Source organism: Haplochromis burtoni, unplaced genomic scaffold (genome assembly GCF_018398535.1).
Source record: "Haplochromis burtoni strain Fernald_Lab_line unplaced genomic scaffold, NCSU_Asbu1 Contig_384, whole genome shotgun sequence".
Taxonomy (NCBI): Eukaryota; Metazoa; Chordata; class Actinopteri; order Cichliformes; family Cichlidae; genus Haplochromis; species Haplochromis burtoni.
Window position 1 is genome coordinate 17,366 of NW_024582745.1, and position 14,789 is coordinate 32,154.

The 14,789-nt window shown below is 41.5% G+C and overlaps 1 protein-coding gene across 1 annotated transcript in view; it reads left to right on the plus strand.

Annotated features, from left to right (window-relative positions):
- Positions 1 to 7,856, plus strand: part of LOC102301409 (formin-2) — a gene marked incomplete at its 5' end in the record, with an annotated part of 19,079 nt that extends 11,223 nt beyond the window's left edge. The window contains 3 exon segments of the mRNA XM_005944847.3: positions 3,510 to 3,659; positions 3,771 to 3,852; positions 4,274 to 7,856. Of these exon segments, the coding sequence (XP_005944909.3) occupies positions 3,510 to 3,659; positions 3,771 to 3,852; positions 4,274 to 4,300 (259 nt within the window).
- Positions 7,857 to 14,789: the final 6,933 nt, after the last annotated feature.

Below are 14,789 nucleotides of genomic sequence, written 5' to 3' on the forward strand. Positions count from 1 at the left end.
AACTATATAGAACCAACTAACATTTTGTTTATTAATCTGAATACCCTGAAATTTTATGATTTAGTTGAATATAAAATGGCACAGATAATGTATAAAGCACAAAATAACTTGCTTTGCCCCAGTACTCCGAAGCTGTTCAAAGTCAGAGAGTCAATATCACTTAAGGGGAACAGATTTCTTTAAAAAAAACAAGTTAAGGACAAACATAAAGCAGAGATGTGTTTCTGTTAGAGGAGTTAACCTGTGGAATAGTTATGACACTGATTTAAAAAGGTGTAGTTCATTTTCCTTGTTTAAAAACATGTTTAAAAATAGAGTAATAGAAAAATATATAAATCAAGAATGAAAAGAGCAAAAAGGAGAAAAAAAACAACCTCTTGATTCTTTTGCTTTGATGTAGTTACTTATCTAAGGTGGAAAGTTTTTTTTTTCTTTGTTTTTTTTTTTCTTTCTTTCTTTCTTTGTTTGGTTTTTGCTTTGTTTTATTCTTTGCTTCGAGCCCTGTGTACAGGAGCTGCATACAAAAAGATATTTTGTGAAAAGGGTTGGCGTAATAAGCAAATGCTTCAGCCAATACCTTTTGATTAGCCTTGTCTCATGCTTTCTTTCTTTATGGTAGATTTTTGTTCTGTTTTCACTGTTTGTTTGTTTGTTTTCACTGTTTTCACTGAGATTTGAATTTGAATGCTAATCAATAAAATCAAAATCTTAGCTAACAACCCCAACTACCAGATTCAACTTGTAATTGGCTAAAAATAACTTAGCCTACTGGTGAGGGGGACGTTGTTAGCTTTCCACATTCCGACACTTCAAAAGCTTCAGAAGCTGTCCACTCAGCTCAGCATCAGCACCACGGAAATACACGGATACATCCGTAGACTCGAGACACAAGGCGTCTTTGGGACTTTCAGGTGTTTGGACCAATGTTTTATTTTCTGATCAAACCAGAAATCTTTAATGAGCAGCTGGATTTGTCTCACATTAACTGGCTGAGTTAATGCCAGTTAATGCAACATCGAAGTAGCTGGAATCCACAGCTGTGCGTGTTCATGGAGCTGCATGTTCACCTGCTGGACATCACTACCTGACAAGTTTAACTGTCTTCAGAACATTGCAGAGGCCTTATTGACAGTGTTTGGCTCTACATGTCTGTGTGAGCGGATTTTCTCTCACATGAGTCCTCAGGTAGCCTCTGAATGCTGGACACTCGGAGACCTGTGTCTCTGAGTGGGAGACCAGAGATCACATTAACATGTGTGTCTCTGTATTAACAAACATGCCATATTGGCCCAGTTTATTTTTCTTATTATTGTTGTGAGGAGGCCATAAATAGCATTTGTATTTTCCGTTGTACAGTTCATTTGCTGTTATGAGTTCTTGTTATGGAGAAAGTGTCTTTTTATCCATAACATAACAAAATAGCTGATAACGCTGATAGCTGCCAACATCTGCAAACAAATATAATTCTAGAAAGTGGTTCTATATATTGTGTAACTGTTCATACAGAGCGTTATGAAATTTATTGCTAATGCAATCATATGGCACACTGACTTCTGAGGAAATTTTAAATGGCACTCGCCATCAGAAAGGTTGCCTACCCCTGGTCTAGGAGAACTAGCATCATATAGTTTCCTGAATCTATAGCCAGGAGTATGTCATTAAATACCCTCAGCAGTGCAGGTTCTGTGCTAGAGACCAGATTAAAAAAGACATTGTTTTAATTAAAAAACACCTTCAATTGACTGTAAACAGAATTTCTGAAAGAAAAGGAAATATTCCTAATAGGCCTAAAGTTAAATAATTCAGTATCCAACTGTCCAGGCCAGGTTTTTTGATCAGTGGTTTCACTGTTGCACGCTTAAAAGGTTTAGGAACAGCTCCTGAGTACAGGTAGCCCAACCAGTAACATTTTCTGAACCAAACAAAGCCAACAATTCTTTAATATTTGAACAACACCTGCAGTGTGCCCTTTTTCAGCTGTCTTTCAGCTTTTCGGGATTCACATCTGACAGCACAAGTTGTGTCAATTATCCAGGGCTCAGATTTGGTTTCAGGGTGCCTGGTTTTTAATGGAGCCACAGTATCTAATACAATTTGGCAGGGTGAATGAAACTAGGAGCAGAGCGTCTCTGTATCTGAAGACACAGACTCGGGAATCCCAGATTTCAGATTGAAATAAGCAGAGAAATGCGCAGTTCAATAATATGACAGTGCCACGCAGGGGTGTGAGGTTTAACAGGTTTAACAGGGCAAGGCAATGTCAAATAAGACAGGCTTATGATCTGAAAACACTTTATCACAGATGGTTAAGTCTGAAACAGACAAACCATGTGTTAGTCCAGACACCAACTGTATAAAATTAAGGGCCAATTAGGCTTAAAAAGTCCTTTAACCATTGGTTTGTCAGGACAGCAAATATGTACATTAAAATCACCAATAATAAAGACTTGATTATATTTAGGCATGACTTCAACCAATAATTTAGAAAAGTCATTTAAAAAGTCCTTATTACATTTATGTGGTCAACAGATCTCAGCACATAACACAAGATGAGAGTGACCCAGCTCAAATAAGCTCAGTTCAGAGCTGGAGAATGGAGACACTGATGGAGATAGCGCCTTACTTTTTGTTTTTAAAATGCCATAGAAAGGTGCACCAGACAGGCCTTCAGCCTCACCAGCGTACCGCTGTGTCGCCTGCACCAACAGTGATGCTTCCTCCAGGAAGCATTGTAATCAGAGTGCAGGAGAGTTAATGATAACTGTCAAAAACGGGAAAAGTCTTTTGGCCACCATGAAGACACTTCACTCTGGCAGAAACTCAAAAATGCAGGAGACTATGATAATAAACCAGTAGAGTTAAATTTTGAGTAAGTAATGCATGGCAAATCTTCCGGAATGGCACTTAATAATATGCCATCGTGGATGAATTAAACTACCTGTGCAGCGTCTGTAGGGTCCAGGTATTCTTGCTACGGGTGCCTCATGCTACCAGTAGCAAGAAGTTGGACATTTCTTTTTTTATATTTGAAATGCTGTATTCTTTATATTTCATGACCGTCAACTGAAATATCTCACTTGTAATGAATGCTTTTCAATGCTTAGCATGATGACATATAGTAGACGTCAGTATAGTATATAAAGAAAAAAGTATCAGAGCATGAACACTGCATTTCTTTTTTTCAGCCTCTGTCATAGTCACTGATGTTAGTGGTTTCAACTCTGTGAAAAATTTAAACATCAGATTAATATCCATTACATTTTGAACATAAAATGCTGTTACATTTCAATCATTAATGCATCTCCGCACTGGATTGCTTTTGTTATTGTTCTTCTTTCTTATTACTGGCATTGATAACAAAAATGGAATTACTAGCTACATTATAAAGCAATTCTGATAAACTCATAGAAACATGAACAAAGTTTATTAGTAAAACAGTCCTTAAACCACTCACACAGAACAAATTTTGTGTCAGATATATATTAAGGTGACAACTGGTGTATTTTCAGGTTCCTGGAACTTACAGTGTTTTTCTCAGTGAAGGCCAAAGCAGGAGAGAAAGAGGTTTCACCTAACATGTTCTTCTCCATCTGGCATGAGTTCTCCTCTGACTTCAAGGACCAGTGGAAGAAGGAGAACAAAACCATTCTCAAAGAGAGGTACAGTTATTTCTTTATCCATTCTCTTCAGCTTTCTGTCTTGCATCGTGTCATTAAACTTAGCTGTTGAATATGCACTGTGTAACTGCATTAACATTGTATGTTTTGCAGGTTAAAAGCAGCAGAAGAGAGTTTCCGACAGGCCAAAGAGAAGGCATCCTACAGTGTCAAACCTAAACAATCATCGGGAATTGTACGTTAAGCTCTTCTTTATTCTCTTTGATCAAAAGTTTGTTGTCTTTAGCTAACAAACTAAAGTTTTAAAATGTATAACATATTTTTTTTTCTTCATTAATTTTTTGTCTTTGTGCTGGGAGTATCCACTGGGAAAAACTGGCAGCTCTTCCTATCTTTACTCCACATCATTGAATCTGCATAAGTCTGTCTGAGGGACTCCTTTTCAAATTTAGTTTTAGGACCCAAATGATTTTGGCTTATATTAAGCTTTTTGCTGTAAAGTTGTATATTATAAATTTTTTTATTTATTTGTATTTCTGTATTTATTTATTTTTTGTCAATGCAGTAACACAGGAACCCTGCAAAGTGTTTCCTATGGAACTGGCTGGATGAATAATACTCAGTTAATCTCTCTTTCTCTCTCTGTCTTTCTACAGAAAGCCAAGCTTGGCATGAAAATTTGACATAGTGGGCTTGGCACGCTTGTTTTCATGACTTTGGACACCAGCAGTGAATCAACCACAAAAGTATGAAGATGACCGACAAGAGAATTAAGCGACAGAATAAATGAGAATGACCTACAATATGTGCAGACAAGCGATCTCTGGACTTTTTTTCTCATCGTTATTTTTATGTTTGGTCACATTTGCCTGCTCTGTCTGCCTGTTGCTTTAGATGACTATTGGATTCAACAGAATCATGAAAAGATGCTCCTTCAGGGCCATCAGGTGCAAAATATTTACAGTAATCATCAGTATCCCTTGTCTATGGAGCCCAGGTTTAACTGATAATGTAATACACTCATAATCATTAACACCATCAAGTTTCCTAAATAAGTATTTGAAAAATAATTAAAAACAATAAGCAATTATTCCTAACGACACTGACCTTTATTAAGAGCAAATGAGGCCAGTAAGATGTGATGGAAATTAAGCACTAGTGACATGATGGTATTGGATTTACTATGGAAAGTACTGTTGTTGCAGACTTTATCTAATTTTCAGTTAAAAAATTGGGTTCTTGTTTTTATACTCCAAGCAGTAATCCATAATGACTGTGAACCAATAGAACAATTTTTTGTTCAAATATCCATCCATTCTGCTTCTCTGGGGCTGGGTCGCGGAGGCAGCAGCCTGAATGGAGACGCCTAGACGTTCCTCTTGCCAGCCACTTCCTCCATCTTATCCGGGATAACACTGAGGCAATCCTAGGCCAGCAGAGAGATGTAAACTCCTAGGTCTGCCTGAGGACATCCTGACTGGAAAACCTGACTTAGTAGAGCTCTAGGAGACATGCTCATCAGATGTCCGAACCCACTCAACCGGCTCATTTCAATGTGGAGTAGCAGCAGCTCTACTCTGAGCCCCTCTTCATGTCCTTACCCTCTTATCTCTAAGAGAGAGGCCAGCCACCCTTCAGAGAAAGCTCATTTCTGTCGCTCGTATCTGTGACCATAGGTAAGGATAGGGAAGTAGACTGATTGCTAAATCATAGCATCACGTTTATGCTCAGCTCTCTTTTCACCACGATGGACTAGTACAGCATCCGCATCACTGCAGCTGCAGCACCAGTCTGCTCTCCTCACTACCTAAACTCCTCCACTTGGAGCAGCAACTTGTCACTCACCCGCAGAGGGTCAGTGACAAGTTCACCCTTTTCTCACTGACAACCATCGCCTCAGATTTTGGAGATGCCGATTCTAGTTCCCATCGCATCACACAGCTGTGAAACACTCCAGTATGAACGAGGCCACTACCTGATGAAACCAAAAGAACAACAATGTCTGCAAAAAGCAGAAATAAAATTCTTAGGCCACCAAAGTGGAAGCCTTCCACCAACTGGCTACAGGGGCAGTCCCTGTGGAGTTTAACACCCACCGGAAATGAATCTGACTCATTGCTGGCAATGAGCTCATGAAATGCTTTTACAGGGACCCAAATGGCGTGCAGCGATGGGAGTACCCTTACTCCCGAGTCCCAGGTATTTAAACCCTAGTGGTAGTTATCTCTCAAGAGATAACTAGGGTTGATCATGTGCCGTATGTTCTGGACACTCGGGTGAAAAGCAGAACTGAGCTGGACTGATCACCACCGTGTGGTAAGTTAGATAACGCAGCATAAGGTGTGCCCTGAGTTATTAAAGGCTCTGGATGTTGTAGGGCTGTCTTGGTTGATATGCCTCTACAACATCAGATGGAGAGCTGGGTCGGTGCTTCTAGATTGGCAAACTGAAGAGGTGCTTCCCATCTTTAAGAAGGGGTACCAGAAGGTGTGCTCCAACTGCAGGGGGATCACACTCCTTAGTCTTCCTGGTAAGGTCTATGCTAGGGTACTGGAAAGGAGAGTTCATCCAAACAGGCCTTCGGTGAAGCTGGTTCTGTTTTGTAGCGAGCTGTCTTGCTGTAGTCTTCTTCAGACAGTCTCCACTGCCTGAGTTATAGGTATGTAAGTGATGAAAATGAGACCAATGCCAGTTGTGTGAGTTACACTTATCAATATCACAACTTTATCATTAAGACACAGGAGAATCTGATGGGTTATAGTCAAGTATTCCAATAACATTTATTTCCAAATTGGCATGGGGCAGTTTTAGTTTTTATTCTTTCGGCTCTAGTCCCAGTCACGATTAATGGTCTGAGAGTGATTAAAGAATAAATACAAAAAAACCCAGCCCAATAACAGACATTATTTTAGATATTATTTTTAGACACTAGTTTAAAATTTTAAACCCTTCTGTTCTCTGTGCACAGAGTTCCACAGGTACATGCTCTATGAATGGTGCTGCTGTCTTTTGGACACTTGATTGGTCAATAGTAGTTTCATACTTGTTGCTATCCAATCTGGAACCTAACCTGCTCCGGATAAGGTTAGGTTACCATAGTGAGGTACCCCAGTAAGAAATCAACCACCTTTGTAACACAGAACACATAGGGTTAACCCCCCAGGTTACCTGAATAAGACAAAATCCTGTGTCTACAGGAGTCTCATTGACTAAGGACCTTTTGACAATGACTTGTGACCCTTATCAGTCCAACTTCTGCATCCCATTCTAATGAACTCCAATTGTGGTATTTTAAATGTATTGACTCAAGTCATGGACTCTGCTATTGAAAGTATTAAACACTGCAGTCAAAAATAATATCAAAATTAAGACCTTAAACAGTCCAGCATTCAGAGTTCTCTCATCTGACAACTTCAATTTTATTTTTGTGAACATTCTTTTTTTTGTGGTTTAGGAAAAAGAAAGAGAGAATACTGATCTGCAAACACTGTATGGCATTATGTTTGGTTCACAAAAAACATTTCAGGAAAATGTAAGCCTGCAAAGAAAAACTCATGATCGGTCTTTGTAAAACACCCATATGCATCTGGATATTTCATTTCTTCTCTTATGTATTTACTGGGACAGAACTCTTTGTAACTATCAGATGATATCACTATGATTGCTGTTTACTGTAGGTTTGGTTTTCTTGTAACTGTGAGTGAGAGTGTAAACCATTTCCAGAGATTACACAGACCCAACCAGCTTGCCTGTGCTGAAGACTGGCACTGATAATTGCATTAGAAGATACTCATGGCTATACTGGGCTTTAATGTGTAGATTCTGACTGTAACTTGCCATCTTTTAAAATCAACAGAAATACAGCCATAGACACATCCTTGTAAATTAAATCATCTCGCCTCAATAAACCTCTCACTTTGTGATTCTGCATCCTCAAAACCATTCAGACTGTCTTTTAGCAGAAAATCCAAGTCAGCATACATTTGTACAGCTGGTATGCCAAATCTGACAGGCAGCATTTTGCAGGTGTTGCAGAATTAATGTAAAGTAATAAAATGTTAAAGAAATAATATGATCATCAGCATGATGTTTACAATTGCAATCTAGTTTGGGGCAGTGCTGTTCCAGCATCAGGCTGATCTAGCACAAAGTATGATGTGGGAACTGTGAGTGGCTTGCAAACATTGGAGGAGTGGAAACACTGCGTGCAGGGGGGTCAAGCAACCGTTTTTGATGTGGAAAACTAAAAGAACTTGGAATATCTGAGATCAATCCAAGGCTCAACTTCCATCCCATCCAGGTGGACACTGCTGTTCACCCAGTTTGAATTTTGCCCTTTCCTGTTGTTCATTGTCAAGCCAGATACCTTGTGCTGTCAGTTAGAGCCTGACTTGCATTGCTCACCTAACTTTCACCAGAAAGTACACACACTGGGTCTGTGACCCAGTGCCATGACACTTTCCAGCAGTTTCCTTTGTGATTCTTTCCTTATAATGCTGCTTTATTGAACATGTGCTCAGCATCAGTTCTAACAACACAGCAACAGGTACAACAGCTACGAATAAAACTCCCACTAGGCAGCCCTAACGCAAAAGCATATCAGATGGCGTAAAGCCGCAATGCCCCCCACAGCTCAACACAGGCACTAACATAACCCAGTATATGACACCTTCTTCTTCCAGCGGTCTCTATATCATCTGCCTATATCATCCCCTTTCCCTAGCATCCTCCTCTGTCACACCAACCCTCTGCATGTCCTCTTTCACAACATCCATGTATCTGTTCTTCATCTTCGGCTCCTCCCTGGCAACTCCAAATTCAACACCCGTTGTCCATTATATCCACTATCTCTCCTCTGCACAAGTCCAAACTATCGTAGCCTTGACTCTCCTACTTTGTCCCAAAACTACTCCACGTGAACTGTCTGTCTGATATGCTGATTTCTAATTTTTTTTCATTCTAGTCACTCCCAATATAAATCTTAACATCTTCAGCTATGCTGCCACAAGCACAGTGCTATCATTTCAAACCATAAATTAAAGTAGGTTTCACTACCATCTTGCAAATCCTCCCTCACGCCTGGGATGGGTATCGTTTAGGTTTTATCCGATACCAGTACCAAACCGGTACTTTTGAAACGGTGCCGGTGCTCAAACCGGTGCTTAAAGAATGAAGAACACAAACTTTGTCCAAAAACCTCTCATGTTTAGTTGGGGGTTTTTTGTAAAAAGATAACAATGTTAGCCTTTTCTGCAGCTATGGGGCATATATGGTATCACTCTTGGCTGGAAGCAGTGCTTAAACAATGGAAAAACACAAACTTTGTCCAAAAACCTCTCATGTTTAACTGTTTTCCACTTTTTCTTTGGGCATTTTAGCCTTTTTGGCCAGGGTGAAGGGAGTATCTGCCATCAAACAAGAGGACAGCCGCATGTAGCTATGATGATGTTTGCTAGTTCACCTTACATGCATTAATGTAATAACGTGGTTAGCCTACTCAACGTAAATTACACACGAACAACATGAAGTTACTCACGCAGAGAAGAACGGCTGCTGCTGCGATCATCATCCTCATCATTTCTGCTACACTGGTAGGGCTAGGGGCCAGGACTCTCCTCTTCGGGTTTTTGGGGGATGTTGCCTACTCCGGGTCCGATAACAGGCACCACACCTGCAGTAGATGTGCTCGGTGTGAGGTCTCGCAGCAAGCTATCAAATACGGCGCATTTCTTGGCTTTTAAAAAAAACACTATGCGTCGCCAGCTGTTTCATCAGATTCGAGGTGTTACCTCCTTTGACAGTACACTGTAAGAAGTCATCTATAGAATCTACCCAATAAATCTGAGGTAACAATTTGCATTGACTTTTTTGGGGTAGATTTAGTTCAATATATTGTGTATAAAATAACTTCAATAAAAAGCTATGAAATACTTAATTAAATTGGGTAAAATTTACCCCATATTTATGTATACATTCAACAGCTACTTACTCATTGAAATTAGGTAAAATTATCTCATGTTTGCTAGTTGGTAATACCTGATAATTACTAATAAAATTTAATTATTATAGGTTGATAAACATTACCTATTCATATAAGGTAAAATGTACCCCCCCAAAAAAGATATTCAAATGGTTCCTCATCTCAATGTTTTTATTCCATAAAAATACAGAATAAAGTGCAACACAACAGCTAATGCAGACAACACTTTCAAAGGCCACTCAGTCCATTTTAAAAGCCAAAAGCACAGAAACTCTACAAGGTTGTTTCTGTGCATGTACGTTATCAAACATATGGATAGATAGAACAGAACACTAACACCAACATGCAATAGTTTCTGTGCTTGCTGTCAGAAGAAAAATTACAGCTCCACCAAGCTATGTCCTCTGGGAACAAGAGGGGAAAGGTGTGTGCATTGCATAAGCTTATTTTTGAGGCCGTGGACCCTTTTCAGTAGTTTCGCCCCGTCAAGTTCCAAAAACAGTTTTTGAAAAGTGTCAGATGTGTTCTTCAGCTCCTTCGGATAGTCGAGGTTGAGGGCATATATCAGTCCCATCAGCAGTACACATGCCTTTGTTCGGCTTCCACATCCCTCCATCACTTGGTTTCCCTCAATCACAACGAACACATCTGATGGATCCTCCTCAGCCATGATGTTGTGGATCACGATCACCTTCATCATATTGTCTGTGTAATCCTCACATTCCTACGTGTTAAAAAGAAAGAAACAAAAAGCATGCAGACGTTTTATTTTATTTAAGATGCTTTTTCAATATATTTCAGTTGATCTGAAGAGGGGAGTGGACAGAAGATGAATGGAGAAGGGGAGAACAGGGGATAGGAGAGGACAGGAGAGAAGAACATTAGGATCCCTTGAGTTAATAAGTGAACTGTTATCAATATGACAAACCTGGCAGTCATGAAAAAGATCTTCTTGTCTTTCCCCGAGGTAGCTAATGAGGCAGCAGATAAGGAGATCCCTTTTCTTCTCAATGCTCTGTGTCTGTAGGGAGATACAATTTAGTGAAAAGACTAAGTCGAGTGATTTACTTACATTAAGACTGAATTACTTAAAAACAAAAACATGGCTGATGCCTCTCTCCAACTTTCAACAGGTGAGAGGCTGGGTACACCCTGGACAGTCAATCACAAGGAAACATAGAGACAGACAGGATAAACAACCATGCACGCACACACTCAAACCTAAGGAGAGATGCACACACAGTAGCTGGTATTTTGGCCCATTCCTCCATGCAGATCTTCTCGAGAGCAGTGATGTTTTGGGGCTGTCGCCGAGCAACACGGACTTTCAACTCCCGCCACAGATTTTCTATGGGGTTGAGGTCTGGAGACTGGCTAGGCCACTCCAGGACTTTCAAATGCTTCTTACGGAGCCACTCCTTTGTTGCCCGGGCGGTGTGTTTTGGATCATTGTCATGTTGGAAGACCCAGCCTCGTTTCATCTTCAAAGTTCTCACTGATGGAAGGAGGTTTTGGCTCAAAATCTCACGATACATGGCCCCATTCATTCTGTCCTTAACACGGATCAGTCGTCCTGTCCCCTTGGCAGAAAAACAGCCCCATAGCATGATGTTTCCACCCCCATGCTTCACAGTAGGTATGGTGTTCTTGGGATGCAACTCAGTATTCTTCTTCCTCCAAACACGACGAGTTGAGTTTATACCAAAAAGTTCTACTTTGGTTTCATCTGACCACATGACATTCTCCCAATCCTCTGCTGTATCATCCATGTGCTCTCTGGCAAACTTCAGACGGGCCTGGACATGCACTGGCTTCAGCAGCGGAACACGTCTGGCACTGCGGGATTTGATTCCCTGCCGTTGTAGTGTGTTACTGATGGTGACCTTTGTTACTTTGGTCCCAGCTCTCTGCAGGTCATTCACCAGGTCCCCCGTGTGGTTCTGGGATCTTTGCTCACCGTTCTCATGATCATTTTGACCCCACGGGATGAGATCTTGCGTGGAGCCCCAGATCGAGGGAGATTATCAGTGGTCTTGTATGTCTTCCATTTTCTGATGATTGCTCCCACAGTTGATTTTTTCACACCAAGCTGCTTGCCTATTGTAGATTCACTCTTCCCAGTCTGGTGCAGGTCTACAATACTTTTCCTGGTGTCCTTCGAAAGCTCTTTGGTCTTGGCCATGGCGGAGTTTGGAGTCTGACTGTTTGAGGCTGTGGACAGGTGTCTTTTATACAGATGATGAGTTCAAACAGGTGCCATTCATACAGGTAACGAGTGGGGGACAGAAAAGCTTCTTACAGAAGACGTTACAGGTCTGTGAGAGCCAGAGATTTTCCTTGTTTGAGGTGACCAAATACTTATTTTCCACCCTAATTTACGAATAAATTCTTTACAAATCCTACCATGTGAGATTCATGGATTTTTTTTTCACATTCTGTCTCTCACAGTTGAAGTGTACCTCTGGTGCAAATTACTGACCTCTGTCATCATTTTAAGTGGGGGAACTTGCACAATCGTGGCTGACTAAATACTTTTTTGCCCCACTGTACAGGCACACACAGATACAAACATCCATTCCCACCCTCATGCTCTCATATGCACTTACTCCACACTCAACCAACGTGGAGACAGACATAAAGAGACGCTGTACACACAATCACACTCCCCAAGCGTACTCTACGAACCGGGTCTAGGTACCCTTGCCCCTGGAGGGGGGAACTGCACCCAGACCCAGGTGGTGTTACCCTTTTCCCTGCGGTGGGGAGAGGCAGACCGCCCCGACTCCGCAGCAGCAGGGAGGCCCCACACTCCAGACCGCAGTCAGACGGCCAACTCCTCCTAGCCCCCCCGCTCCAGCAGGCTGCAGAGAATGGGGGTGAGAGAAGACTCCAAACCTCCCTCCACCCGCTCATTGTAGTGTTGATGCATGTGTGTTCTAAGGTGCATTTAAAACCCAGGAGGGCATGGAGCTACCTGCCAGAGAGCAGCAGGTAAGCGCATGGTCCCTCCTGCTAGCCCTCAATGTCTACGTGTATTTAACATTGAGAGGTGGGCAACGACGCCAGGGGTGAGGTGTACACCCTGATGGTACTTTGGATTCCGTGTATCGTGCCCACCCCCAAGATCCTATATGTATGTGTAATGAGAGTGTGAGTAATGTGAATGTCTAAGTTGTGGGATAAAATTGAGGCACAGGCAGCCAGAAGGGGACAGAGGGGGGGATGCCTCCCCTGCACCCTGGTGACACACCTTTACCCCAAGGCCCTGCATGTGTGGGTGATTGTGGTGGAGCGGGAAGAGGGAGGCAGCTGGAGATGGGGAGGGAAGGAAGCCCCCCCGCTGGCCCCCAGTATTAACTCTCTTTTCATTGTAGAAGTTATACAATCAACCAAAACTTTTGCTTTCTTACCTGTACTGAAGCCTTCGATTCGAAAAAAAGTCGGTTGAATAAGAGGGCTGTCAAGCTATGGCGCAGATGAGTGGGTGAGTGTGGTGGAGCGGGAAGAGGGAGGTAGCCGGGGATGGGGAGGAAAAGGGGGGAGGATGCCCTTCCCTTGGGCCAGCTCCCCCGCTGACCCCAGTAGGCACCCCCGTCCTCTGGTACCCACCAAGGCAAGGGAGCCTAGGTCCATCCAGACCGGGGCCTACGGTAGCAGCACTGCCAAGCCCCACAGGACCCGGCTCTGAGTACACCTACACTAGAGGAGAAAAAAATGATACTGCAAAACTCAAAATTAATTGAACTATGATGAAGTAATAGATATGGCGCTTCTCCATACAGTGATATTTGTATGGAAACGAATATCACTGTAACAGAAACAAGAATTCTGAAACTAGAATTTTGTCTTTCAAAAGGCAGACGTGCATTTCTCTACATTGTCATATCACTAAAGGTTAACTTCTCTTTTCCTTGGGGTTGTCAAATACCTCAGAATAACACACTGTCTATAGTAGAGATGGACCGATCCGATATTACGTATCGGTATCGGTCCGATACTGACCTAAATTACTGGATCGGATATCGGAGAAAAATAAAAAATGTAATCCGATCCATTAAATATCACGAAAGCACCTCACATACGCCGTAACTCACCTCAGAACGTTAGCACGTCGGAGCAGTATGCATCACGTGATAGAGTGGCTGTGGCATGCGGGACCTGTCGGTGGTCTGGATAGCATTTGGAGCTTCGCTAGCAACCTGGCATTTCATCTCCGACAAAGTTATCCCCGAGAGAAGTAAAGCAAGTGTGTAAGTCCATCTCTGAATGTTTGTAAAGCATTCCTGCGTTAAGCTTAACGAGCGACTGCCTCTCGCTCTCCGGCTGCTACTTCAATCGTGAAACTGCTAATGATCAGCTGATCGGCTTTTCTGTCGCGAGTCTCTCTTGTTTGTTTTTGGTCCACTTTGCGCCAGAAAGAGGAAACCAGCGGCTGAACAACAGCAGCACGTTTAAGCTTGATAAGCTGTTGTTACAATTTATTTAATATTACTTTCTACACCAGGATCTTTTCTACGTAGCTGACAGGCTGGTAACTGTGCAGGGGCGGATCTAGCAAAGTTTAGCCAGGGGGGCCGTGGGGCATAACTGGGAAAAGGGGGCACAAAGAATACTTTCTTTATTCTCATTTAAAATGTCTAGCTGTTATTAAATAATTATCTGAGCTACACCAAAGTTTTAATTTGATGTAAAATGAATAGAAGTCAATTACTGTATATAGTGACTATTAAGTCTAATATATATACCCTAGTAAGCTATAGTACTTTTTCCTTTGGGAAGGTACCATCTGTGCAGTCTGCAATTTTGTTGAAGAAAGATGTTGAATCTATTTAATATTTCTTGAAAAATAATTGATTTCTGTGCATTTTTTTTCACACTGCATCAAATTAAGGTTGATTACGTCGATTAAGCATCATGAGGTGGAGCGTGAGGGGTGGTTCCCTATTTTTTATTTATTTATTTTTGTTGTTGCTGGGAGTTGGAACCCTATTAGTTAGGTTGCTTAATATTTACGCTAAGTACTCTTTAAAATACCAGAATAGGGAGGATGGTGTAGGTTAAGTTTATTAGATTGATCAGTATTGCTGAACTATGAAATATTTTTTTTGTATACAGGTATAACAGAATAGCTTTAGTGTAGTTGTTGTTTTAAACTTGAGTATGAACTTGCAGACTTGCAAAATGCAGCAAGA